This window comes from Lepidochelys kempii, chromosome 8 (genome assembly GCF_965140265.1).
Source record: "Lepidochelys kempii isolate rLepKem1 chromosome 8, rLepKem1.hap2, whole genome shotgun sequence".
NCBI classification, from domain to species: Eukaryota; Metazoa; Chordata; order Testudines; family Cheloniidae; genus Lepidochelys; species Lepidochelys kempii.
The window spans coordinates 101,000,623-101,027,431 of NC_133263.1; the positions used below are offsets into that span (position 1 = coordinate 101,000,623).

The 26,809-nt window shown below is 44.5% G+C and overlaps 1 protein-coding gene across 2 annotated transcripts in view; it reads left to right on the forward strand.

The window, feature by feature from the left end:
- The first annotated feature begins 578 nt into the window (after positions 1–578).
- Positions 579–26,809, forward strand: part of TRABD2B (TraB domain containing 2B) — a 411,723-nt gene continuing 385,492 nt past the window's right edge. For both annotated transcript variants that reach the window (XR_012160561.1, XM_073358274.1), the window contains exons 1-2: positions 579–1,094; positions 2,902–3,462. Coding sequence is in view for 1 of the 2 variants with exons in the window: in XM_073358274.1 (XP_073214375.1) it covers positions 987–1,094; positions 2,902–3,462 (669 nt within the window). In the remaining variant the exon portion in view is untranslated. The remainder of the gene's footprint in view (positions 1,095–2,901; positions 3,463–26,809) is intronic.

The window sequence follows — 26,809 nt, forward strand, 5'->3', positions numbered from 1 at the left end:
GAGGGGCATATGGTCATTTTTTACAGTTGTTTGGAGAGAAGGACGGAAGGCAAACACACTCGGGGATAGTGAATGCTACAAACACCTGCATGTGACCCTGCCCAGATTAAGAAATAAAACTGAAAGGGGGGGGGGGCATATTTCTTCTTCTATAGCAATGAGGAGAGGCCCTGGAAAGTTTGGCAATGATTTAAGAAGAAACTCACCTTTCAAAAGGAACCGCTAATTGAGGGGGTATCTTGGAGCTGCACGTTCAGAGAGTTTAACCCCCATTCCCGCCCCGTCCAGCTGCAGGTGGAAATCGGGACAACTGAGGCACTGAACCTAGGAAACCAGCGGGCTGATCAAACCGGTCCCTTTGCCGGCAGGGTAAAGCTGCCTATGGACTGAGCCTTCAGCGCCGGCTGGTGAGATGATTGAGAAACAGGCGCCCTCTAGTGGCGTCAGCGCCTCCCTGCGGGGCACCAAAAAAAAAAAAAAAAAAAAGTTTGGGAAAGTTGGAAGTTGCTGTAAGTTTTTGCCTCCTCGCTGCGTGTGTGTGTGTGTCTGTGATATTGACATGCAGATCAGTACCCGCCTTCCTGTGCCTGTTCAAATAGCCGTCCCCAGCTCCATCCTCACCAGCGAGGCTCCAAGCCCCCCTCCTGGAAAGCTCCTTTTGCTCTCCCACCTCCTTTCCCCAGCGCCGAAAAACTGCTCCGGCCAGCTCAGAAGTGGCTCCTGCGGTCTGCAAACAGAGCATGGCGGAGGCTGGGGCTCCGCCGCAGAGCCGGGCGCATCCTCGGAGCAGCCTTTCCCCCTCTGACAGGCCCTGAGCAGAGAGGGGGGCTCCGGGCGCCGGCTCCTGCTCTGCACTTGTCGCCTGCGGACGGGACGGGCGAAGTTTGTCTGAATAACCAGACCGGGGCAAGGACGGGGCCGGGGGCGGGGAGGACGCTTGAGACCCCGAAGAGCCACCAGGGAAGGCTCCGCTGGGGAGAGGCAGGATGCAACCCACCCTGGCGCTGCTCTACTTCATCTTCGGGGGGATCCTGCCAGGCGCGACATCCAGGAGGAAGCAGACGGAGCCCGGGCCATGTGAGCTGCCCCGATCGGTGAGCGGCTTCCCCTCGCCCCAGCCCGCGCCCTGCGCTCCGGCTTCACGCCCAAGCCCCAGGAACGACCAGACGACCCGCCGTGGCGGGGACTGGCCCTCTGCCTGCCATTCTCCTCCAGGTGCCGGCGGGGGGAGGGAGGGTAAGGGGTTAATTGCTGCTTTCTACCCTCCCCGCCCCAATCAGTTCCCCCTGCCAGGGCATGGAGACATTCCCATCCCAGCCCTGTTTGCCTCCCTCTCCTCTGATGGACCAGGGGGCGGCTGCGGGGCTTGGCTCAAGGGGGACAGGGGGGGTGCCCAGTTTGCCCAGGGCATGCCAGCTGCCAGGCGCTTTCTCCCCGAGGAGCCCTGCAGGGAGATGGGGCTGGACTGCGGCTGCTCCAGGGCAAAGCTATGGGGTGGGTCTGATCCCGCCAGCCCAAGGGGGTCACTTTCCCTCTGCCTGCCTGGCTGGATCCACACGTCCAGCGCTCCTGTGCAGAGAGCTCATCCGGCTGCCTCCCCACACGCACCGGGCAGTGCCTCTAGAAAGGCAGGGCTGCGTGTATGGGCTCATGGCTCCGAGCGTACCCCGCTGTGTGGGAGCATGCACGTCCCGTGGGGAGAGTTTATACCTGGGTGTAGACCCAGGCACATTAAATACAGTTTCTGCACATGTCTTTCCATATCTACACACTGCCTCCCCTGAGCACTGTGTGTATATAGGGGCACATATAGATACTGTATATATTTTTCATCGAGCTGTACCTGTATGTGGGTCTAGCCATCACCACCTTTATCTGTGTGGTTACATGCTAATTGTGCAGGGGGTGTATATATAGCTATAGAAACATAGCTAAGTCCAGTTACTGAAAAGGGATCCACTTTTATGAATTTGCCAAGGTGCCAGTTAGATTTTAAAGCGGAAATCCAACAAGCTGGGTTTGCTAATTGGATAAGCGTTGTTAGAGCCAACATAGGATGGACTCTAATAGCGTTAGCCTTCTTTCCACCTTCTCTGTATGTATCTATCTATCTTCTTACTATATGTTCCATTCTATGCATCCGATGAAGTGGGCTGCAGCCCACGAAAGCTTCTGCTCTAATAAATTGGTCAGTCTCTAAAGCGCCACAAGTCCTCCTGTTCTTTTGGCGGATACAGACTAACAGGCTGCTACTCTGAAACCTTCTTTTATTGGATGCGGGGAGTGTTCACTTACTAATTTTAAGGCTGGATTCAACTTTCAGGGCCACTTTGAACTTGAACTGTATTTTTCAAATCAGGGCACTTGCTTATTCGTAACTAGCCAACAAGTTATTAATTCGCCCAGAACCACATTAGTTACACAACCCACAGTTCATCACTCACATGGAGACAGAACCAATGTTTTGGGTGTGCACGGCACACACACTACAGTCAATCACAGACTAGAGTTGAGTTATACCAAGGAACAATGCACATGACAAGATTTCTTATTCACGTAGGTACACGCACAGGGACTGTATTTTATCTGGCCCTGTGTATTATAGCGGCTCAGTGTGCATATGCCTGGAGTGTGTGTTTGTGTGCCCATACATACGGAGACAGTTTATGTGTGGTTTATTTGTGTTGCGTATGGATTTATGGAGATAGACCGTTTCGGCGTATACCTCACAGACATCTCTACTGAGGCACAGGGTGCGTTGTAGGTATAGTGGGTGCAGCAGAGTTGCTGTATATAAAATTCTCTCTCTCTCTCTCTCACATGCTGTCCTGTTGTTTTGCTGGCCCTGAGCCTCGTCCCCAAAACGGGCTGGCTCTCTGACTGTCTCTCCCCCATCCCCAGCAGGGAGAGCTAAACTCCTTCTTGTGGACCATTCGCCGGGACCCCCCGGCCTACCTGTTTGGTACCATCCACGTGCCCTATACGCGGGTGTGGGACTTCATCCCTGAGAACTCCAAGGCAGCGTTCCAGGCCAGCTCCAGCGTTTACTTCGAACTGGACCTCACTGATCCCTACACCATCTCAGGCCTGGCCAGCTGCCAGCTGCTGCCCCACGGCGAGAACCTGCAGGACGTGCTGCCCCGGGAACTCTACCGCCGCCTCAAGCGGCACCTGGAGTACGTCAAGCTGATGCTGCCGCACTGGATGACCCCAGACCAGCGGGGCAAGGGGCTGTATGCCGACTACCTCTTCAACGCCATTGCTGGCAACTGGGAGCGCAAGAGGCCCGTCTGGGTGATGCTGATGGTCAACTCCCTGACTGAGACGGACATCCGCTCCCGAGGGGTGCCGGTACTAGACCTCTACCTGGCCCAGGAGGCTGAGCGGACGAAGAAGAGGACAGGAGCTGTGGAGAGGGTGGAAGAGCAGTGCCACCCACTGAATGGGCTCAACTTCTCCCAGGTAAGGCGGGCTTGGGCCCCTGGGCTTCTCTGCCCATCCCAGCGAGGGGGTGGGGGAGGAAGGGAAACTGACCAGCGCCAGGGTAAGGGAGCTCAGGAAGACAAAGCATGAGCCAAAGCCCATTGAGGCTGTGATGGCCTTTAGAGCAGACCCTCAGCAACCCAACGCAGCGCTCAAGTGGCATAACACTGATGGTGCTGTGTATCTGCAGAGGTGACTCTTTCCCTCTGTGTGTGCACGGGATAGCCACCACAACACAAATGTGCACACACATACACTCTCGCTTTCTACTGCATGTGATATTAGGGAGCCAGAGGCACCGAGATGTGGTGTCTACAAGTTTGTAATTTGCAAGGGAATGTGTCAAACCTAGTATGTAATTTCTCCAGCAACTTGGTAAAAAGTTTTTAACACCATCCTCTCATTCCCTGCAACTCAGAAGTAAAAACGTGGACTAACTGCATGAGGGGAGTTTTAATGCCATTTTCAGTGTGTTTAATGTTACGCAAACTGCTTGGGTGTTCTTACTTTATTATTCCATGTCTAAAGAAATGGACTTTCATATAAGCTGTTGTGTATTGAGATAAGTTGAATTTTCATTTCTTGAATTTGCAAGGGGGCGGGGGTGGGCTGTGAAGAGGAGGTAAAGCTTGGAAAGTGAAGGACAGATTAAGGAGCAAGTGTTGGTGCAGCTTGAATCCAGAATGTCTCTTTCTGTGCGTAGATTCAGCTTTCTAAACCAGATTTCAAGCCAGGATCTATTTCATTTTAGTGGACTAGCAGTAATACATTCACAGCTCTTGACGTTGTTTTGTGAAACTGTCAAATTAGACATACTGGAAATTCTGAAAATGAGCAAAAAGAGTGGGAGGGGGAAATATTCCAGAGCAGACCATAACTTACAATTACAATGCATCATTTTTTTAACCGGCTTCTGTCATTACTGTTAGTGCAACTATTTCCTGTCCTACCCTGCTGTCCTTATTTGAACAAAAAAATCCTCAGTGACCCTTTAAGTGGAGAAATTGCCACCAAGTGATGCATTTTCCAGAGATCTAATGGGGGTTTTGCTTTACAGGGGAAAATCACTTTTTTTTTTCTTTTAGCAAAAATAAATTTCTTTAATGTTCCTAGTTGTAAGCGTGTACACAGAGTATATAGAGTCCCCACAGCAAATCTCTGAGAGCGTGGGGTCTGAGAGCATGGAAAGTATAGTTTGAGTTGTTAAAAAATTCTTATTTCTAAAACTACAGACATCTGTGTTTTTTGACAAGGAATTTGCTTCTCCCTTTCCCTCAAAGAGTTAACTGCCTTTTCTTTTTTGTTGACCACATATTTCTTTAAAACCAAAGTCTAAATAATTAACCACGGTATCCTCCCAATATTGATCCAATCCTAGTTGGCTGTAGTAAGTCAAATGGTACTTAAAATAAAACACATGAAAGACCTTAGTTAAAAACCTACACTTGGAAGCCTTTTAAATGTGAATCATATTACACATTTTTGTGTGTGTGCGGGAAAGAGAATTGCAAAGAAATGTTCTTACCATAGTACTCAGGGGATGAGAAATCAACTTATTTTCCTTTTGGTCATTAGTTTTTAATGTGTACATAGAATCCCCCTTCCTTTAAAAAAAAAAAGAAATCAGGACTATTACCTATTTAGTAAAGGAGTTGTTTTATAGACAGTAAAGGGGAATTTTGTGGAAAATTCTGATTTTTATTAACAAAATGTTAGGTTTTGATTATTATGGATTGGTGACGTTACTATGAAAACAGGTCACCGTTCAAGAGTAACTTTAAAAATATTATTTTTCTTAGCTTGACGCCACTTCTGGAAAGGTGGCTGTCAAAACAACATGAGACAAAATTAAGTAAAACAAACCAGATAGCTCTTTACTTGCTTCCTTTAAGGTGAATACATTCTGGCACTTGGCAAATTGTTTGGCGGTAGTAATTTGTAATGTTATCACTCTGTCTAGCAGTCTCACTGCTTGGGGTATTACTGTGCTAATTGAGAGGAGCGGGTTCCTATAACTAGGTTTCTCCTCTTAATTCTAAATCTTGGAACCTTCTGTAAGACACACATAATTAAACGTACTAAAAATGGAAATCAGAAATTGACCAGTTCTTATATTCCACTCTGTGTGTGTGTGGTTTGAGAACATCTCCGCTAAATTACACTCCCATATCTGCTAAGGGCATCAGCACTTCTTACCTGCTTTCAGCATTACTCTAATATTGCATATAATATATAAGAATATTTGGAAATCAAGTCTTGTGATTGTGCCTCATTTAAACATCTCTATGCTTTTGTTTTCCAGGGAAAAATCCAGCATGTTTCCCTTAGTAAGTTTTAAAAAATAGTCATTTGCTTCCTCCCTGACGACATCCCCCTACCCCCCCGCTGCCATCCCCCCATATGAAAGGCAGCTTTGTGTTACTGAAAATTTTGTTTAGGACTTTGTACACCAAATCTGTTAATCTGATACCATGAGGAGGGGAAAATCAAGAAGTGATCACCCTGTTGTACTTGGTTTTTGATTGTTTCTTAAAGAAACGGGAGGATTTTGCATTGTTAACCAGGAATATTCCATGCCCAGAGTTCTTTCAATTTGTGAATTGTTTTATCAGATGAGAAAATTAAGGTGTACAATGTAACTCACTTCTTCTTTGAGAACGTGGTCTATCATTTTCCCATTAAGAAAAGGAGGACTTGTGGCACCTTAGAGACTAAGCTTTATTTGAGCATAAGCTTTCATGAGCTACAACTCACTTCATCGGATGCCTTGGCAATATAACATTTGTAGTCTGAGCCTCCATTCTGCATGGAACTTCTGTACAGTATTCCCTGCTGATATATGGAGACCATGTGGCTGATATATGGCAGCTTTACCATTGATTTTAATTGCTTTCTAAGTGTTCTTGAGATTGAGAGGGACCCAATCTAGTGTTTACAAGCACCCACAACTCCTAGTGACTTCAGTGAGAGTTTTGGTTACCCAAGAAATGCAGGGTCGGGCCCTGGATATTAGTAAGTACCAGCACTAGCAAACAACACAGTGCATCACTTGGTAGTGAAGGTTTCTAAATCCACGTGTGATAAGTAAAGGTGGGTCAGAACCTCATATTCCAGCATTGGGAAAGTTTGGATTCTGATTCAGAACAGATCAGAACAATATGGATCCATCTTAGTAGCTTTGATGAAGAGTGAAGTTTATGGGAAATAGCTCAAAGGTTTGGTGCCTAAATCCCTTTGAGGATCTGGGCCTGAGTTCTTAACAGACACTGCCCTGAATCTCCAAGCTCAGGTCCTGCTTCACATCCATATTTTGAACTCACCCGTGTCTTGTGGAGTTGCGTGGAATCTGCAGTGCCAGTTCAGGCCCATCTCTAGTTTTTAGGCTCCTAGTCCCAAATTAGGATGTTCTGTGGGAAGGGAGGAGGAAAGGCAGCCACATGAATGCCAATGGGAGCAGAAGTGATTTGCCCACAAATGGTCCATGGAGTGAGAGAGAGGATAATGCTTCCTGGAGCTCTAGAAGGAGCAATATCTCCCAGTGCTCTTGGGACCCCACTATCTAAAAGCTCCAATATAGTTATAACAAGGGCTTTCCAGGAAGCGAAAGTACCTGTTTGATTTTGGGTAGATGTGGGCCGACCCCACACCTGATCACACTGAAATTTGGGGAACTTCACCTCCAGATTTGGATCTGAACTTTGCAGCCGGCTCCTAACTCTGTTAGGGGACCTGGGTGAAATCAGGTGTCCATTAAAACAAATGGGACTGTTGTCATTGACTTCAACAGAGCCAGGATTTCACCCCTGTATCTGAGCACCCCTGATTCCAAAGGAAGATTTGCAAATTCGCTGTTCAGTCCTGTTTGTAGACATGGAACCCAGCATGACTGCCAAGAAGGTATTTACTCCCCTCCCTCTAATTCGTTCCTATATATTATCCACTTCACTCTCTTTCATCTCCCATCACTAGTTCTTTGTCCACACAGTTAATCCACATTCAGTTGGTGGCAAAGCCTTTCATTACTATGCTTCCTGTTTGCAAAGTAGCCTTGCTAAACACCCAGTGTTGTCCTGATGATTTTAAACCTATCCATACATGGGAAATAACACTGATTGAACGAAGGCTGTGTTCATTATTCTCAAGATGTCTAGGTTTTCCTACTTAGTCCTGAATCTGATTATTATCTAGATTGTATCACTGTAAGATATGGTGGGATAAATTAAATGAGAGATGTAATATCAAACTGTAATTGATTGGCTCAGAGACAGCCTCGAAGAAAGGAGCTCCAGATAGTGTCAGATTAAACATCACACTTAGCTATTCTCTTCCTTTTATTTCTCTTCCGCCTTGCTCTTTCCACAAATAAACATTGTTTTCCTATTTCCCACCAAGGAGAGTCAGAATGAAGTGGGAGAAATGACTTTGTTAACAAAGTCAGTCTTCATTTCCCAGGTCCTGCTGTTCCATCAAACTCTGGGACATGGCAGCTCTGATTACGCTATTGATAGGATTACAGAGAGTACAAGTGCTGTTTAATAAAAGGACTATGGGTGGTCCATCATGTTTGGCTGGTGACATCTATCTGCACTCTTTACGCTGGGCTCTGAATAGCAGAACCACATGAAATATTAATATACAGACAGGGCAATATTTTTGTACACCCGCATTCCTCCCCTGCCTTTTTAAAAATGATTAAATATTTTTGCATCTACAAGGACCATACTCTTCAGATGGTACAAATTGCTGTAGCTCTGATTTCAGTGGAGCGATGCCAGTTTACACCAACTGAGGACCTGGCCCAGTTTAAAAAAAAACAGATGAAAGTTAAAAATTTTAGAACCGGACAAAATTTTATTGATGAAAAACCTTTTTACTTTTTTGGGGGGGAGTAGGGTTGTTGGGAAACTGGGATTTTGACAAACTATTTTTCTCTCTCAATTTTTTTTTCAACAACAATAAAGACAAAAGCCCTAAATATTTCAGATATTGGTGGCTGAATACCAGAAGATTTTTTGGTCTATCTTTGCCAAAGGTTCTTCCCCCCAAAATAAATGTTTTAGTCTGTTTTATTTTTTGAAGAAAACCTGAATTTCTCAAGTGTGTGTGTCTGTGTGTGTGGGGGGGGTGTAATTTCCCAGCCAGCACTATAAAATTTATAATGATAAGGAACAAAGAAAAATTAAAATTATTCTGTATTGTCTGTATTCTGAAAAGAGCTCTCGAGATGGAGTCACTTTAAAACCTGTGCTGGGCAACTGTTTAAGATAAACATATGTATTGAAAAAGAAATCAATAGTTTGCTACAAATAGTTATACCCCAAGTTATCAAAACCTGAAAGATTTATAAAATCAAATTTACTTTTCATACGGATCTCTAGGGCCATGCTGTTTTCCTCCTTGAGATCTTTCTTTTGCGTCCAGCTCTGGCATCATGCCTATAAAAGAAAAAGTCAGCCAGTTAAAGACAGCTTGTGGAGCAATTGGCAATTAATCTGCAGTATTGCTATTCAATTGCAGATGTATATAACTAATTGTATATACTTGGTTGTACCACTTTACTAACCCCCACAAACCTTCACATATCGCTTGGGTTAGAATAGAATATTAGGGTTGGAAGAGGAGGTCATCTAGTCCAAACCCCTGCTCAAAGCAGGACCAACCCCAACTAAATCATCCCAGCCAAGGCTTTGTCAAGCCTGGCCTTAAAACCTCTAAGGATGGAGATTCCACCGCCTCCCTAGGGAACCCATTCCAGTGCTTCACCAGCCTCCTAGTGAAATAGTGTTTTCAAATATCCAACCTAGACCTCCCCCACTGCAACTTGAGACCATTGCTCCTTGTTCTGTCATCTGCCACCACTGAGAACAGCCGAGCTCCATCCTCTTTCGAACCCCCTTTCAAGTAGTTGAAGACTGCTATCAAATCCCCCCTCACTTTTCTCTTCTGCAGACTAAATAACCCCAGTTCTCTAAGCCTCTCCTCGTAAGTCATGTGCCCCAGCCCCCTAATCATTTTTGTTGCCCTCCGCTGGACTCTCTCCAATTTGTCCACATCCCTTCTGTAGTAGGGGGGACCAAAACTGGATGCAATACTCCAGGTGTGGCCTCACCAGTGCCGAATAGAGGGGAATAATCACTTCCCTCGATCTGCTGGCAATGCTCCTACTAATGCAGCTCAATATGCCACTGGCCTTCTTGGCAACAAGGGCACACTGTTTACTCATATCCAGTTTCTCATCCATAAGCCCCTGTCCTGCAGTCACATTTGCTGGGGTGGATCCCTTCATATCTGAGGGGTCTTGATTAGTGGATCCATTGGTAGGATCAGGGTCTCAGTTTGCCAACACTTCAGGGCAGGGATTGGTTCTGCATGTGTTTTCATAGCACCCAGTACAATGGTGCGCTGATCCTTGTGCTTAGGATGCACAAGGTTCTGATTGGTGTAGAAGTGCCTAGATAGATGGCGGGGGGAGGAGCCAGTTATATCTTCTGTGTGCCATGAAGTTTGGCTGCCCCAAGCCAGCATGGGGAAAAGGAGACCAGAAGAGTGACTGGAGGCACCATTATGCAGAGCCAGTGGCCCTAACATGTCACACAGCATGGCATGAAGAAGCTATGGCTTCTTCTTCAGGGCTAGCAGCTGCAGAGAGGTTAAGCTACAGACTCTTTCTCTGGTGTCAGATTGGGAAGGGGAACATAATGAGCCTCACATTCTCTTGTGCTTAGCCCCATTGGCAAATCTCTGGCCTAAAATAACTCATCAGCATCCCTCTGAAATAGTGCTCTCGATCAAGGGAGACTTTGCTGTAGCCAGACAGAACGGTCTCCCATTTGTGCAGTTGAGTACTGAAATGCATCAGACTGATCCATCAGCACTGGGTGATATGTTAGAGGCACAGTGGCGTGCCATGGAAACACAGTGTGCTCTGCAGAGACAGGCCACCTTGTTAGACGGCGCGTCGCTCTGTTGAATGGGAACTGAAAGGCTTTTTCTGACGATTCCACAGTCCACTTTCCTCTGTAACACTTGGAATTGCACTGCAATCCCTGATCTATTCTGGAGGCCAGCGATGCCACCGACTGTTGCAGGAGGCAACTCTTGTTTTTAAAACTGCACATCCAGGAAGGGGGGAAATGTATCCACCCTCTTATTTGGGAAGCATGCTCATTGGGGCAGGGACCGGCTTTTCATTCTGTTTGTGCAGTGCCTAGTGCGTTAGGGTCCTGTTCTGTGACTGGGACTGCTACTGCAATACAAATAATTAAAAATCCTCTGTGTCTGGAGAGGGCCCCTTGGGAGCAGAAATGGTATAATTCTGCTGTGTAACGGGGAGGCAGGCATGTCCTGCTGTACAACCCTGAGCCCTGTTTCCCAGAGCCTGACTGTGCAACAGTGCATGGGGATCAGGTGACAGGATTTTGCAAAGAGCGCTGCTTCACGCACTGGAGTAAAGGCACCTGGGGAAATGACCCCTCCCACCAGCTGCATGCCACACTGGGGATATGGGCGCAGATCCACAAAGGTACATCAGCTCCTAACTTCCACTGATTTCAAGGGAGGTTAGGACTCTAAACACAGTGTTGTGTTTAGACCTTAAGAACCTCAATTCAAGTACAGTTCAACCTCCAGCCCTCAGTGAAATCTTTAACCGTCTTCCCTCAGTCCCTGGTGCATAGCAGTCTACATTATAAAGCCAACCCACATCATTCCGGCTGGTCAGTGGTTCCTGTACTGAAATGATCTTAAGCAAGGGCACTAATTCACTTTGTGCTCCCGCTGGGACTGGGGTCTGCAGCAGAGCTCTTGGCAAGGCAGGGCTGGGAACTTCAGAGTGATATACTGTGCTGTAGACGGCAGAACAGGCTTCCCCTGTAATGCACTTCAGGTTCCAATCCCTCCATCGTTAACCTCTTCGCTTTCTTTAACAACCACAGACAATGAGCCATGTGAAGGAGAAATATTGGTTAATCCACGCCCAGATTTAATAAATAGGTAGGATTTATCCTGTCTGTCTATTGGCTTTATTGCATGCTTTGACCAGGGCTGTCATGACATTTCTGATTTCTGTCTCACACACACTGTACATACACACAAACCCCGTGTTACAGTGTAAGGACTGATTATACATACACAGATGCCATTTGACAGCATGAGGATTGATTACACACACACACACACCATTTAAGAAGAATTTCAAAGGTGACCAGTGATTTTGGGTGCTTCAGTTTCTGACTTCCCAACCCGAGAGACTTTAAAGGGACCTCCGTTTGAGCCAGCCCCCATCTGCTGAAAACCAGGCCCCTTGAACATGTGGCAAGTAGGGTATTCAGCATCATTAGTTACTTTTGAAAATCTTGGCCTAAAACGTTTGAAAAAAAGCCAAGCTCATCATAAGACTGAAATCAAAAGGGATGAATGAAAATACAGTATATTAGCTGTAGGGATGGATGGGCCATGCGACTGAGGTAAGATAAAACCTCCTGCACCTTGGTTTAAGTTTACAACAAACTTTGCTGAAGTTGAAGAAGTTGGCGGACCCTCTTTATTTTAATTTTTGTGAGCCTTTGTACTTCCAGGCTCCAGTCACGATAGCGCCTAAGCTGATACAACAGTAGAGAGGCAACCAGAAGGAGGAAGTATCAGAAATCTCACTTTTGAGCCCGTCCTCCGTGCTATTTATTTCCAGGCTAGGTTTTCAGACCTAAGAGTTATGGATAAGCTTTTGTAACCCCCATCCCAAATGTCGGGTGGCTTTCCTGAACCTCCAAACCTTCTAAGGATCACATTGTGAGAAGACATTTATTAAAGGATGGGAGCAACTGGTAGAGCTAAGGTTCTTTCTACGAGCGTGATGGCCACCACACTGGGGATTAAATTAGTGACTCCAGAGCTAAAGGCATGAGGTACTACAGCTTGAGCTAAAGAGACACAACTCTGTAAATGGGACTCAGATTTGGCGCAGAGGAGGACCCGTAACACATACTCATCAAGGGGTTACACAAACTCAACAAATACAGTTCTGCCTTCTTCTTCTTCTTTGGCTTTCCGTCCTCTGCTCCCTCTAGTGTTCAAGTATGTATTGCAGCTGCTTACTCCTGCTCTGCTCATTGAGGATCACATCTAACAATATTTTGAATCCTTACAAAGTTATAAACACCATTGCTGATGCCTCTGCAAACGGAACCTGGTCCAGAAGCTCAGATGTGAGTACGTGCAAATCAAAGGTTCATTTCAGTCATTTCAATTATTCTAACCATGTTCTTTAACATTTGCATTTCCACTCTTTAGAGCGTCTATGTTTCTATGAGGTCCTTGGAAAAAAGTTTCTGTTGCAAGTCATTTCATTATCATAACGTGATATAAATGGAAGCTGTTAACGTCTGTAAATTAAAACCGTATGTTTGGCACTTTGGGATGGCACCACTGCATGTTGTTTGAATTGCGTAAATCCATCAGCACAAATATTTTTTATATAAATGAATAGAAATCTTTTACATCTTCTTCAAATCTCCCATTATAAGACTGATTTAACATGGGCTTAAACACCCCATTCTCCAAGACATACATGCCCATTACCTGAGTTAATTTCTTTAAATACTCACATTCTGGGTAACTTTAGGGTAACTTTTAAAATATATTTGTTTATTGATTTCCTGTTAATGCATCCCTACAGACAACCTTCACCTGAACATCTGAAGGCAATGGGAGTTTTGCAATTGACTTCTTTGGACCCAGGAGAGCATCCTGTATGTGTAGGGAGTGAGCCAACCTTCCATTTATTATGGGCCAAATCCCACAGTTCTTACTCCCTCAAAAACCTCCTTTAGAGTCTGTGTGGAGGCAGGAGGGACAAGCTGGCAAGGCAAAGTTTGCCTGAGAAAAGCCAGATGGAAAACCCCAGGGAATATGCATGGTTGAACACAGAAGGGATTACATAAATGTCTATTTACCTACTTATCTGGCCCCTATTGCAATAGTATATGAATGCCTCAGTTTCAACAAAATGTTGTATCTTCACATCACCTTTGTGGGGCAGGGAAGTGTTATTATCCCCATTTTGCAGATGGAGAGCTGAGGCACAGAAATACTAAATCATAGAATCATAGAATATCAGGGTTGGAAGGTACCTCAGGAGGTCATCTAGTCCAACCCCCTGCTCAAAGCAGGACCAATCCCCAATTAAATCATCCCAGCCAGGGCTTTGTCAAGCCTGACCTTAAAAACTTCTAAGGAAGGAGATTCTACCACCTCACTAGGTAATGCGTTCCAGTGCTTCACCACCCTCCTAGTGAAGAAGTTTTTCCTAATATCCAACCTAAACCTCCCCCACTGCAACTTGAGACCATTACTCCTTGTCCTGTCCTCTTCTACCACTGAGAATAGTCTAGAACCATCCTCTCTGGAACCACCTCTCAGGTAGTTGAAAGCAGCTATCAAATCCCCCCTCATTCTTCTCTTCTGCAAACTAAACAATCCCAGTTCCCTCAGCCTCTCCTCATAAGTCATGTGTTCCAGACCCCTAATCATTTTTGTTGCCCTTCGCTGGACTCTCTCCAATTTATCCACATCCTTCTTGTAGTGTGGGGCCCAAAACTGGACACAGTACTCCAGATGAGGCCTCACCAATGTCGAATAGAGGGGGACGATCACGTCCCTCGATCTGCTCGCTATGCCCCTACTTATACATCCCAAAATGCCATTGGCCTTCTTGGCAACAAGGGCACACTGCTGACTCATATCCAGCTTCTTGTCCACTGTCACCCCTAGGTCCTTTTCCGCAGAACTGCTGCCTAGCCATTTGGTCCCTAGTCTGTAGCTGTGCATTGGGTTCTTCCGTCCTAAGTGCAGGACCCTGCACTTACCCTTATTGAACCTCATCAGATTTCTTTTGGCCCAATCCTCCAATTTGTCTAGGGCCCTCTGTATCCTATCCCTGCCCTCCAGCGTATCAACCACTCCTCCCAGTTTAGTATCCGCAAATTTGCTGGTGAGGAACTAGCAAGCAGACCTGATGATGCACGATTCAAAGACAAGGTGTTTCAGAAGAGTGATACTGGTGTAATAACAATAAGCCCTAGCTCTTTTCATCAGTAGATATCAAAGCACGTCAATATCACTATCCCCATTTTATAGATGGGGAAACTGAAGCTGAAAGCAGAAGTGACTCATCTAAGATCATTCAGGGGGCCAGCGACCAAGCCAGGAATAAAACCCGGAGCTCCTGAGTCCCAGTCCAATATCCTACTCACTAGGTCATGCTACCCTACCATAGAGCAGCCTTACAGTATGTCTCTATCTCAGACCTACGCAGGTTAATGATAACTAAAGAGGGGATAAGTCCCAAAATTCATAACTGGATCTGAACATTCCCAAACTCAGGGGCATTTTGATTGGGAAGGTGGGCTCAGATCCATTTGTAATGGTCACTGCAATTTGTTATTGTCGAACGCCTGATCAATGGCCTATTTGAATTGATGAGTTCTTAAAACCCCATGAGTGGCCAAAAACCCTCTATCACAGCTGGCACCCTTGATAACTGTCACAGCAGAGAGGCTGAAGACTGGCAGAGAGGGACACAAAGAGGTTTTTAAAGGCACAAGTGATAGTTAAGTACCTAGGCCCAGATCCTTAAAGGTATTTACCTGCATAATTCCCCTTGATTTCATAGAATCATAGAATATCAGGGTTGGAAGGGACCTCAGGAGGTCATCTAGTTCAACCCCTGCTCAAAGCAGGACCAATCCCTAACTAAATCATCCCAGCCAGGGCTTTCTCAAGCCAGACCTTAAAAATATCTAAGGAAGGAGATTCTACCACCTCCCTACGTAACGCATTCCAGTGTTTCACCACCCTCCTAGTGAAAAAGTTTTTCCTAATATCCAACCTAAACCTCCCCCACTGCAACTTAAGACCATTACTCCTTGTTCTGTCATCTGCTACCACTGAGAACAGTCTAGATCCATCTTCTTTGGAACCCCCTTTCAGGTAGTTGAAAGCAGCTATCAAATCCCCCCTCATTCTTCTCTTCTGCAGACTAAACAATCCCAGTTCCCTCAGCCTCTCCTCATAAGTCATGTGTTCCAGTCCCCTAATCATTTTTGTTGCCGTCCGCTGGACTCTTTCCAAGTTTTCCATATCCTTCTTGTAGTGTGGGGTCCAAAACTGGACACAGTACTCCAGATGAGGCCTCACCAATGTCGAATAGAGGGGAATGATCACGTCCCTCAATCTGCTGGCAATGCCCCTACATATACATCCTAAAATGCCATTGGCCTTCTTGGCAACAACGGCACACTGTACACTCATATCCAGCTTCTCGTCCACTGTAACCCCTAGGTCCTTTTCTGCCGAACTGCTGTCTAGCCATTCGGTCCTTAGTCTGTAGCGGTGCATGGGATTCTTCCGTCCTAAGTGCAGGACTCTGCACTTGTCCTTGTTGAACCTCATAAGATTTCTTTTGGCCCAGTCCTCCAATTTGTCTAGGGCCCTCTGTATCCTATCGCCACCCTCCAGCATATCTGCCTCTCCTTCCAGTTTAGTGTCATCTGCAAACTTGCTGAGGGTGCGCTCCACACCATCCTCCAGATCATTTATGAAGATATTGAACAAAACCGGCACCAGGACCGACCCCTGGGGCACTCCACTTGACACCGGCTGCCAACTAGACATGGAGCCATTGATCACTACCTGTTGAGCCCGACAATCTAGCCAGCTTTCTATCCACCTTATAGTGCATTCATCCAGCCCGTACTTCTTTAACTTGCTGACAAGAATACTGTAGGAGACCGTGTCAAAAGCTTTGCTGAAGTCAAGAAACAATACATCCACTGCTTTCCCTTCATCCACAGAACCAGTAATCTCATCATAGAAGGCGATTAGATTAGTCAGGCGTGACCTTCCCTTGGTGAATCCATGCTGACTGTTCCTGATCACTTTCCTCTCATGTAAGTGCTTCAGGATTGATTCCTTGAGGACCTGCTCCATGATTTTTCCGGGGACTGAGGTGAGGCTGACTGGCCTGTAGTTCCCAGGATCCTCCTCCTTCCCTTTTTTAAAGATTGGCACTACATTAGCCTTTTTCCAGTCATCTGGGACTTCCCAGACTTTTTGATGTTTACCATGGAGTCCTAACTTCTTGAAGAGGAAACGTGTAACATAGGTCTCTGGAAAGGCCATCTTCTAATGAGGCTTTATTGAGCCAATCTTTAAATAAGGATAAACAAAGAAATGATTTGCCCAAGGTCACACAGGAAGTCTGTTGCAGAGTACAGAATTGAACCTGGTTTTCCCAGTTCTAGGAGTGGGCCCTAACTACTGGGCTAGCCTTCCCCTGAAGTGGAAATGAGGGAGAATTTTTTTATTTCTCTTTTTCTTTTCTATATTTTGTGAACAAAAATTTGGAAACAAAGGCTAGGATTTTCAAGAGACCAGTGAGCTCAGGTGACTTCATTTTGGCGGGCCCGTCTGGAGACTTGATCTTCAGAAAGTGCTGAGCCCCAAACTCTGAAAATCAGACCCCCTCCCAGGTGTCTCCACTTGAACACCCCAAAACTGAAGCACCTAAAATCATCAGTCACTTTTGAGTATCCTGGCCAAAATGTTTGCCATACCAACATAGATTCTAATTGTTATCTAGTTGTTTAATCTTTCTTCCAGTACCTCTCTATCCAGGTTCTTCTACTGTGCCCACTGCTGTTGTACTGGGGTTCCTGTAAGGGACAAAATTACCCATAGTTCATGAAAACTAGAAAAAGAAACTGTCTACAAACAAAGTGAAACTGACCAGGCTAGTTTCATGTGCAGTGAAGTGCAAAAAAGTAAACAAATAGTCAATAGGTTGATTTTTAAAGATCTTTCCATCTGCATAAGTTAGCTTGCTATTATTAGTAACAAAGGGGAGAATATTTCCTTATTTAAAGATTTTATATCTTGACTGCATATTGCCAATATTTTAGAAACTGCATTAATGCTTATAACCAGCCTAATGACTTACCACATTTGTTAGCAACCAGGGTTGCTAACTGATACTGATAACTTGCAGTATGCTTTCTGCAACTAAGACATTTTTGTTTCCTTTTTGATTTTTTTTCCATGGACATTTCCTATTACAGGTGACAATATAACAGCGATGAAGATATCTATTCAATATTAGGCCAATACAGCGCTCTCAGTATAAAGAAGACGCAAAGTCAGCAAGCAGAGTGAGAAAAATGAGACTCGAGGAACATAGCTGAGTTACTGACAGCCTCTGTATTTTCTGGTCTGTCGCTGCTTTACAATGTTAAAACAATCAAGATAGTGAATTTTATTCCACTAGTCAAATGTACTTGGAGTCACGGGGCCAGATTCCCATCCGATACATATCGGTATGGTTCTACTGATCTAAGTGGAGCTGTTTCAGTTTACAGGTGAGGATACAGTCCATGAATTGAGTTGCATGGCGTGGTCAGCAGGAATTATTGACTAAAGTGCAGTTGACTTCTGGTTCTAGTAGTCTTTTGTGTTTTCTGGGATACCACAAAAAGGACAAACGTTGACGAGATAACTATGCTACCTGCTTATTAGAACATTTAATCACTTAGCAGGGTTAAATATGAAAGAGCAGGGCTTGATTTCTCTTCCCCACCTTACTGAGTAGAATGGAAATCAGACTTAGAGAAGGACTTTTTCAAGAACAGTTTCAAGAAACGAGTAATAAAACAGCTTGTCTAGAAATAGGCCCAATGGAAAATCAGGCTACTAGTCCTGTGTTGTAGCCAGAATTATTTTGAAGTCACGTCTGCTTCATATGGTGTGTTCCAGAGAACTGTGATAGTTTGTTGTCACAAAGAACTATGAGTTTGAGGTTAGTTTTTTCTTTGCCAGTTTCACTGCTCAGTAATGAAAATCCCCTCCAGAGTTCTGATGTATGTCCAAGGGAATGGGGCACTCATCTGGCCCTATGGGAGGATGATTTTGAACACAAGTAGGCTGGCTTTGTCTCAAAGGAGTGGCTTTGGAGAATAGGTTGGTAATGGGATTTGAAGCTTCCCAATGCTAGATTTCTAGTATGACATCAGTTCAAGGGACAAAAACCTTGTTACCATTTGATGACTGCTTGGTCAGTTTGTCAGATGAATTGGTTGTCTCAGCTGAGTGCCCACTAAAATAGATCTTGACATCAACAAAAATGACAGGTGCTTATCAGTACCTATGCTGACATTCTTGAGAGAGAGCGAGCAAGGATTCAGTGAGCCTTGGAGACTGAGCTACCGTCTTTGATGTGATGCCATCTCTCTAGATCCGGATTCAGTTATGTTGGTGGGACAGTGCCAATGGGTTTTGCATTGTTCTGACTCCTGCTGTGCCTGTTCTATGGCTAAGAGAAGGACTCGATCTGCGGGGTTGGCAGGCTGGCACCATTTGCCAAGATTATATTCTCTTACAGTGATTTAGGCTGGCGTTAAGCTGTGACTCTGGCGGTTCCTTCAGACATAGTCTAGATGAGATTAACCCCCTTTTGTGTCCTGTATGCCCACAGGCCACAACCAGATAGTGGCACCAATAACCCACCCATCCCAGCATGTTTTGTAGGTCTGACCTAATATTTACCAAAAGGACTTATATAAACCCCATTGCTGTAGTGCCTGAGCACCTCACCATCTTTGATGTATCCTCACAATGCTCCTGTGAGGTAGGGACATGCTATTAGCCTCATTGTCCAGATGGGGAACTGAGCCACAGAGAGACTAAGTGACTTGCCCAAGGTCACACAGGAAACCTGTGGAGGAGCAGGGACTTCAAAATCTAAGGTGCAGTGCCCTAGGCAAGGAGGTATCCCAAGTGGGCATAACCGGCTGGCGCTTAAGAGGTCAATTGCTAGTAACCAGTGTCTTCCTTGCCGCTCCAACCAATGTCCCATCTTAAATCTATATTAAGTGAGTTCCTCAAATGTTTTTTTAAATTCCAAATGTAGAGCACAATGTCACAGTTTGTTTGTTTAAGGCAGTTATGTAAGTACCAGGAAGTCAAAATAGGCAAGTTAAACCATCTTGGAATAACTCACCCTTTTTGTCTGAGAGGAGAATTGAAAGGCTCAGGGCAGGAGTATTCCTGGATTTGTGCTGTCGTCTGGCTGTGCGTTTGGTTTGTAGCAGTGACTTACTGCCTGCCTATGCTGACTGGCTCTTTACCCAGCTAATTGTATGAGGCCAAAGAGGTTTTTCATTATTAACTCAAGTGGCTTGGCTGTGAAACGAGACATACTGTACAGTACATAACTCAAACGTGCTTGTAAAGGCATTCATTTCATTCTCAGTGAAGCAGGGTGTCCAGAGAGACATGAGCCTTTAATGTCTTTGCATCTGAAAGTCTTTCTCTCAAAATTGAATAATTTAGCTGCAGCATTCACACTGGTTCTTGTCCTGGTAATGGAATAGAGCTCTATATCTTAATATATAAGGGCCCTTCTGAAAAATAAACTGACTACTTGGAGCGCATACTGGGAGTTAATTGTGATTGGACAAGCTCACGAGAAATTTAATGTACAAAGCCCTGAGCCATTTATTGCCATGAATTTGAGCGAAAGCAGAGACAGGCCCTGGCCACTCAATTCCGCCCTGATACTGGTTTTGAACATTTTAAGTTTCAGGTTATCCGGGATCAGGGGTTGGGTTTTGAGACGTGTAAGAGCTGAGCCACAGACGTCCTGTTCTGGCCATGCATAGGTGCTGTCTCTGAAGAGGAAAGATTCAAGTGTGATCTCTGGAAGAAGAATGCAAAAGAACCTCCAGAACTACTTGCGATTCCTGTCTGCCCTTGATCCAAGGCACAGGATCAAACCTGGCATAGGTTGATTTTTATTACACGGGAAATATTCTTTTATTAGGGGATTACAATGGCTTTTAATTGATAATTAATCATAATGGCTTTTAATTGCTGTGCAACACACCAAGCAGTGACGTCATAACCCATTGTAAATTGTGGTTTGCTCACTCCAGGATTCTAGATGAGTCAAGGCACCAGTCATGGCCACAGTTCATGCATGGCTCTGCAGTTCTCTTTGATACATCACTTGATGCGCACCAGCTCAAGCCCTTGGTATGCACAGTCAACATTGGTTAACAGGACAGTAAGTACAAATAGCAAAGACCTGGATGAAACAAAACTCTTGACAGATGATTCACAGAATCCATACTTAGCAGTTTTAGACTATCACAGAGCTTTGTAGCATCACCCAGTTCGGAGACTCATGGGCACATGGACAAAAAACCCCTCGCTATTAGCATCTAACAAGCTGCTTGTCCCTGGGCATTAATACATGCCTCTAACCAGCTGTTTTAACCCTTTGTAGCTCCAAAAGAGCTATATAGCACACAGTTAGACTGGAAGAAATACTCCAATAAATATTCAATAGAGTTATCCCCACTGCAAGTGAGAGTGTTACATTTGAAACAAAGTATCAGGCAACCTTCCAATATAACAGTTATGTCAATTGCATCAAGGTCATACAGCATCAACAGCCCCTCCCTCCACGATCCCTCCTAAAGGCAGCCCAAAGAAAATCAAGGTGGACACTGGTTCTCTGTTTCTTAGGGCTTTCCAGAATGGTATTTACACACTTTCCCCATTGCTTACCATGAAAAACACCAGAAGCCGCAAACCCAGGTGACAGATACTTCTCAGTGGCTGAACGGGTTTCTTTTCGGGAAAAATAAGTAATGGCCATGTGATCAGGAAATCACTGAGTTTCAGAGACAGTAGTTAGAATGAGTCTGTGGTTTATTATTGTGGGTTGGTGGTTTTTTGCTTTATTTTTCATTTTGGTTTCATTTGGAAAGTCATCTCTGGTGTGGAAGCTCTGGTGTGCCGAGCCCTGTCATGCAATAGGGATATTGATATTTATTTCCAGGACCCAGTCATATGATTGGGATCATGGTGACAAAGTGTAGTGTTCTTACTAGCACTTCTGTGTATCATACCCTTATTGCCAGCTCTAAAAGAAGGAAGCAAGCTTGGTAGCTAAAAAGTGGTGGTGTGGTTATAAAGAGAACACGGATCAATTGTTTTCCGTTTCCTCTGAAGGTAGCACAAGAAATATTCAGCTTAATTTGCAGCAAGGGAGATTTAGGTTAGATATTAGTAAAAAACTTCCTAGCTATAAGGGTAGTTAAGCCCTGAAACAAATTACAGAGAGAGGTTGTAGAATCTGTCAATGGAGGTTTTTCAGAACAGGTTAGACAAACACCTATCAGGGACGGCCTAGATTTATTTAATCCTACCTCAGCACGTGGGGATAGACTAGATCAGGGTTTCTCAAATTGGGGTCCGCGGACTGCTGATCAACTCCTCCCCCTTCCTTCCCAATGCCTCCTGCATGCCACGGAACAGCTGTTCTGTGGTGTGCAGGAGACGCTGGGCGGGAAAGGAGGGGAAGGTGGCACGCTCTGAGGAGGGGGCAGAAAGAGGTGGGAAAGAGGAAGGGCAGGGATGGAGCGGGGGAGGGAAGAGATGGGGTGTGGGCGGGGTCTTGGGGGAAGGGGTGGAGTGGGGGCAGGGCCTGGGGCTGAGCAGGGGGCTTGGATGTCCGGAAGATTTTTTAAATCAAAATGGGGGTCCTCAGGTTGCTAAAGTTTGAGAGCTGGTGGACTAGATGGTCTCTTGAGGTCCCTTTCAGCTCTACAGTTCTATGATCCTGTGATATATATAATCTGGCTCACAACCAACGAGGTGAGAAAAGGGTGTATTTTGTTTTGAGCGACAAAACCATCAGCCTTGGGAGCATATTCACTTTGAACAGAGTAATGGGTGTGTCCGACAGGATTTGCAGTGAGCGTTTTATGTAGCAAAGCCAGGAGAACCATGAGAATTCTTGTATTTCAGCTTCAGATCTAGATGGGTAACACAACAAGGGAGTGCCTCAATGGTGCCATTTTAGCACTTTCAAATTCTGACTAGAATGCAGAGCTGAAGAAATATGCGGAAAACAAAACCTAGTGGGAACACGAGGGGCAAGGGAATGACTCTGGTTATGATAGCAACAACACAGGTGGACTGGCCGGGTCAAAGGCCAGAGTGCTATTCCACAAGCATAGAACACAACAAATGTTCAAGAATATAATCTATTGCTTGTGTGTATCATGTTCTCCTGTAATAACTAGTTCTTAGAAGGTAACTGCCTGCTATTGTTACTAGCTGGAGAAGCTGCTTCTTTAGCTCTAGTTGTATTTGCTTATGCTTTAGGGATGAAACCCACAATGTTAATCCATGCTGGAAGGGAGTTACAGTTGTAATACAAGTAATGGAATGGTAAAGTCTAGCATCTCGAGGACTGCCAGGAATCTTGAGTAGGAGTAGAGAAGTTATTTTACCTCTGTATTTGGCACTGATGAAACCGTTGCTGGAATCCTATGTCCATTTCTGGTGTCCAAAATTCAAGAATGATGTTGATAAATTGGAGAGGGCTCACAAGAATGATTAAAGGATTAGAAAAATATGCCTTATAGTCATAGACTCCAAGAATTCAATCCATTTAGTTTAACAAAGAGAAGGTTAAGGGGTGACTTGATTACAGTCTAAAAGTACACAGATGGGGAACAAATATTTAACGATGGGATCATCAATCTAGCAGAGAAAGGTCTGACACGATCCAATGGCTGGAAGTTGAATTGAGACAAATTCAGACTAGAAATAAGTGGTACATTTTTAATAGGGGGAAAATTAACGATTGAAACAGTTTACTCAGGGTCATGGTGAATTTCCTATTACTGGCAATTTTTAAATCAAGATTAGATGCTTTTTCTCAAAAATCAGCTCTACGAATTATTTTTGGAGACATTTGATGGCCTATAAAGGAGTTAAGACTCCATGACCACAATGGTCCCTTCTGGCCTTGGAATCTATGAATACTTCATGAGTACAATATGAGCACTAGTTGTTCAGACCAGGCAAAACACAAGTTGTTCCAATTAGATTTTACTTTAGGTACTTGCTTAGGTAAGAACATAAGAACGGCCATACTAGGTCAGACCAAAGGCCCAGCTAGCCCAGTATCCTGTCTTCCGACAGTGGCCAATGCCAGGTGCCCCATAGGGAATGAGCAGAACAGGTAATCATCAAATGATCCATTCCCTGTTGCTCATTCCCAGCTACTGGCAAACAGAGGCTAGGGACACCATTCCTGCCCATCCTGGCTAATAGCCATTGATGGACCTATCCTCCATGAATTTATCTAGTTCTTTTTTGAACCCTGTTTTTGTCTTGGCCTTCAGAACATCCTCTGGCAAAGAGTTCCACAGGTTGACTGTGTGTTGTGTGAAGAAATATTTCCTTTTGTTTGTTTTAAACCTGCTGTCTATTAATTTCATTTAGTGAGCCTTAGTTCTTGTGTTATGAGAAGGAATAAATAACACTTCCTTATTTACTTTCTCCACACTAGTCATGATTTTATAGACCTCAATCATATCCTCCCTTAGTCGTCTCTTTTCCAAGCTGAAAAGTCCGAGTCTTATTAATCTCTCCTCATACGGAAGCCATTCCATACAAGGTAAAATGATACCATAGGTAGTATCTTAGCTCTATGACTGCAGGATGTGAGCACTTCATAATCTTTAATGTATATATCCTCCACATCCCTGTGAGGCAGGGCAGAACTATAATCCCCATTTTACCTATAGGGAACTGAGAGAGAGAGAAAGGGCTAGATTCTCAGAGGCCTTTAAGCACCTAACTCCTATTGAGGATCTGGATCTAAGTGACTTGTCCGAGATTACATGGGAAGGCTGTAGCAGAGGAGAGAATTGAACCTGGGTCTCTTGAGTCCTACGTTAGTACCTTCAGTGCCCGACAATCTTTCATACTAGCAACCTAAACACCCTGAGGCAGCTTATCTCTAGGAAAGAGTTTGAGATACACCATCATAATTCCTTCTCTTTGTTAATGTATTAGTTTTTATGATAAGAAAATGTACTATTTGTGGGACCTGATCCAGGGAATTGGTGAGGAAAGTTCAGCTGTGGAAAGCTTGACTGATTGCTAACTTCAGTGGGAATAAGCACTGCAAAATGGAGACCGAGGATGCTAAAAGGCTGGGGTTCATGACACATTCTTCTATCCCTTGGTGACTATTTTGTTTGTCTTAGTCCAACGCAGACTTGATTGCAATGAATTCTTTATTCCCCAGCGCCACTTCTCCACACACACACGCACAATTTCTGGCTGAATTTCATTCCAATTTGTAATGAAACAAATCCACAGTTAAGTTGCTTTCTCTGAATCATACTCTTTCTGAAAAAGAAAGTGCCCCAGGTTGTGTAACTCATAACCAACAGATTCCCCTTGTGTTATAACAGTATCTATCAAGGGGGATATTAATACAGGTTGATTTGATTTTCAACAGCTGATTTTTGGCATGGGCTGTGTAACCTGAATGGCCCCACTTTGCCTGTCTCGCTTTCATGCAATGAGCAACTCTGTTCCTACATGCTACAACATAGCATCCAGTAAGCTTCTTCCAATATCCTTGGGTTTCCAGATGTCATAACAAGAGAGTTAGCCATCTTCCATTTGTTTATGCTGGAGTTGCTATGTAGAAACCAAACTGTGGTGCTGCACAGATTTTCAAAAGGACTTAATCGGCCTCTCTGTAAACAGCTCCAAATATTTGCTCGAGTGACATTTATCGTATCACACATCTTGTGCTCGCATTTAGTTCTTGCTTTGCCTGTGTGTTTGCGTTCTCCTGTAAACATTAATGAAGTGCCTGAATACAAATGAATTATTTCACCTCAAAAGAAATTAAGAGAGATTCAGGGGACAAAAGGACCTTAAGTAATAATGGTTCAACCCGTAATCATTTCTTACATTTTGATCGTGACCCAAAATGCTTTATTTACTAGTTACATATGTACACATACAGGAAACTCTTCACTCCTGTCTGAAATGCAGCTATCTCTGGGGCAAGGCATGAGGCAGTTACTTCACTGATTAATAGATTTCAAAACCAGAAGGGACCAATGTGATCATGTAGTCTGACCTGCTGTGTATAACAGGCCATAGTACTTCCCCAAAATAATTCCTACAGCATATTTTAACAGTGTGCAACAACACTATACAGCAGTTTAACACTTGAAGGGAACGAGAATTCCACATCCAGTTGAAAGAGAAATGTACAGTGTAACTATCTAGCGCTCCGTTATGATTAGTGCTGGGTGGGAACTGGTGTTCCTGTCCCACAAGAATATTGGCGCTTTCAAAAAAAATTCCTCTCCTGAACCAGGATGAAAAGTTGAAATCTTGAAAATTTTCACAAAATGAAAATTCACCCTCCCACACACACACATTTCAGATTGGGTCAGTCGAACGATTTCAGTAATTTCAAAATGTTTAGTTTTGCTCTCAACCTCCTTAAATAGTTTACATTTTTTTAACCTGAAATTATGTGACATTTTGAACATGCAAAGTCCCATTGACCCAAAAACTGGAACTGTCTGGTTCAGAAAAATCTCAAAATGTCCCTTTTCTAGAACTTCAAAACACACTTTTTTCAAAGCAATTTCTGAATGAGAAATATGTCAAAACTGCCCCTTGCCCGCAAACCATTTTGGTTTTGATGAATCTGCATTTTCTGACCAAAAAAGAAAAAGTTGAAAAATTCCCAACCACTTCTCATTATGACTTGGACTATGTATGGTTGTGTCCAGGAGTAACCACTTTCATAGAACATAGGATCTGGGAGCATATGACTTAGCAGGACTCCCTCCTTGGAGCATGTTGGCAGAAAGTGGTTTGGGAATGGGCCTGGCCTCTACAGCCCCCTACTCCCTGGCCAGCATTGCCATAACATGCTTTTAATATATGCAAAAGGCTATTTAACTGCACCATGCCCACTGCTCCCCCAGAGCTAGCAGGGACGGAATTGTGTCTCAGTGGAACCAAAATGCTTCCTGGAGCAACTCCTGTGGTGAAGCATCTCATATTCTTCCCTTTGTGTAAAGGTGCAATCTAGTCCTAAGACTGCAACCCTATCTAGGGACTAGATGGGAAGAACATTGGGATAGCACCAGTCTTGGGTTGGCACTTCTCTTGTGAAAAGCACTACAAGACCTTCACCGATGAATGGCTCTCCGTTGTTTCCAGCTGGGAGTCATGCAGCTATTGCCCCTTCTGAGATGAGACTGCTTCTTTATTTAATGTTTCCAGCTTCACCAGCCAAGCTTGTAAGAGCAGCAGTCGGGCTTAATTAAGGCCATGGAGAAAAGAGATTCCATGGTAGTCAAGAAGGTCTCTACAGTAATTCCCCAAGCCTATGCAAATAAATATCCAATTCCTTGGGGCTGGGAGATGTGTG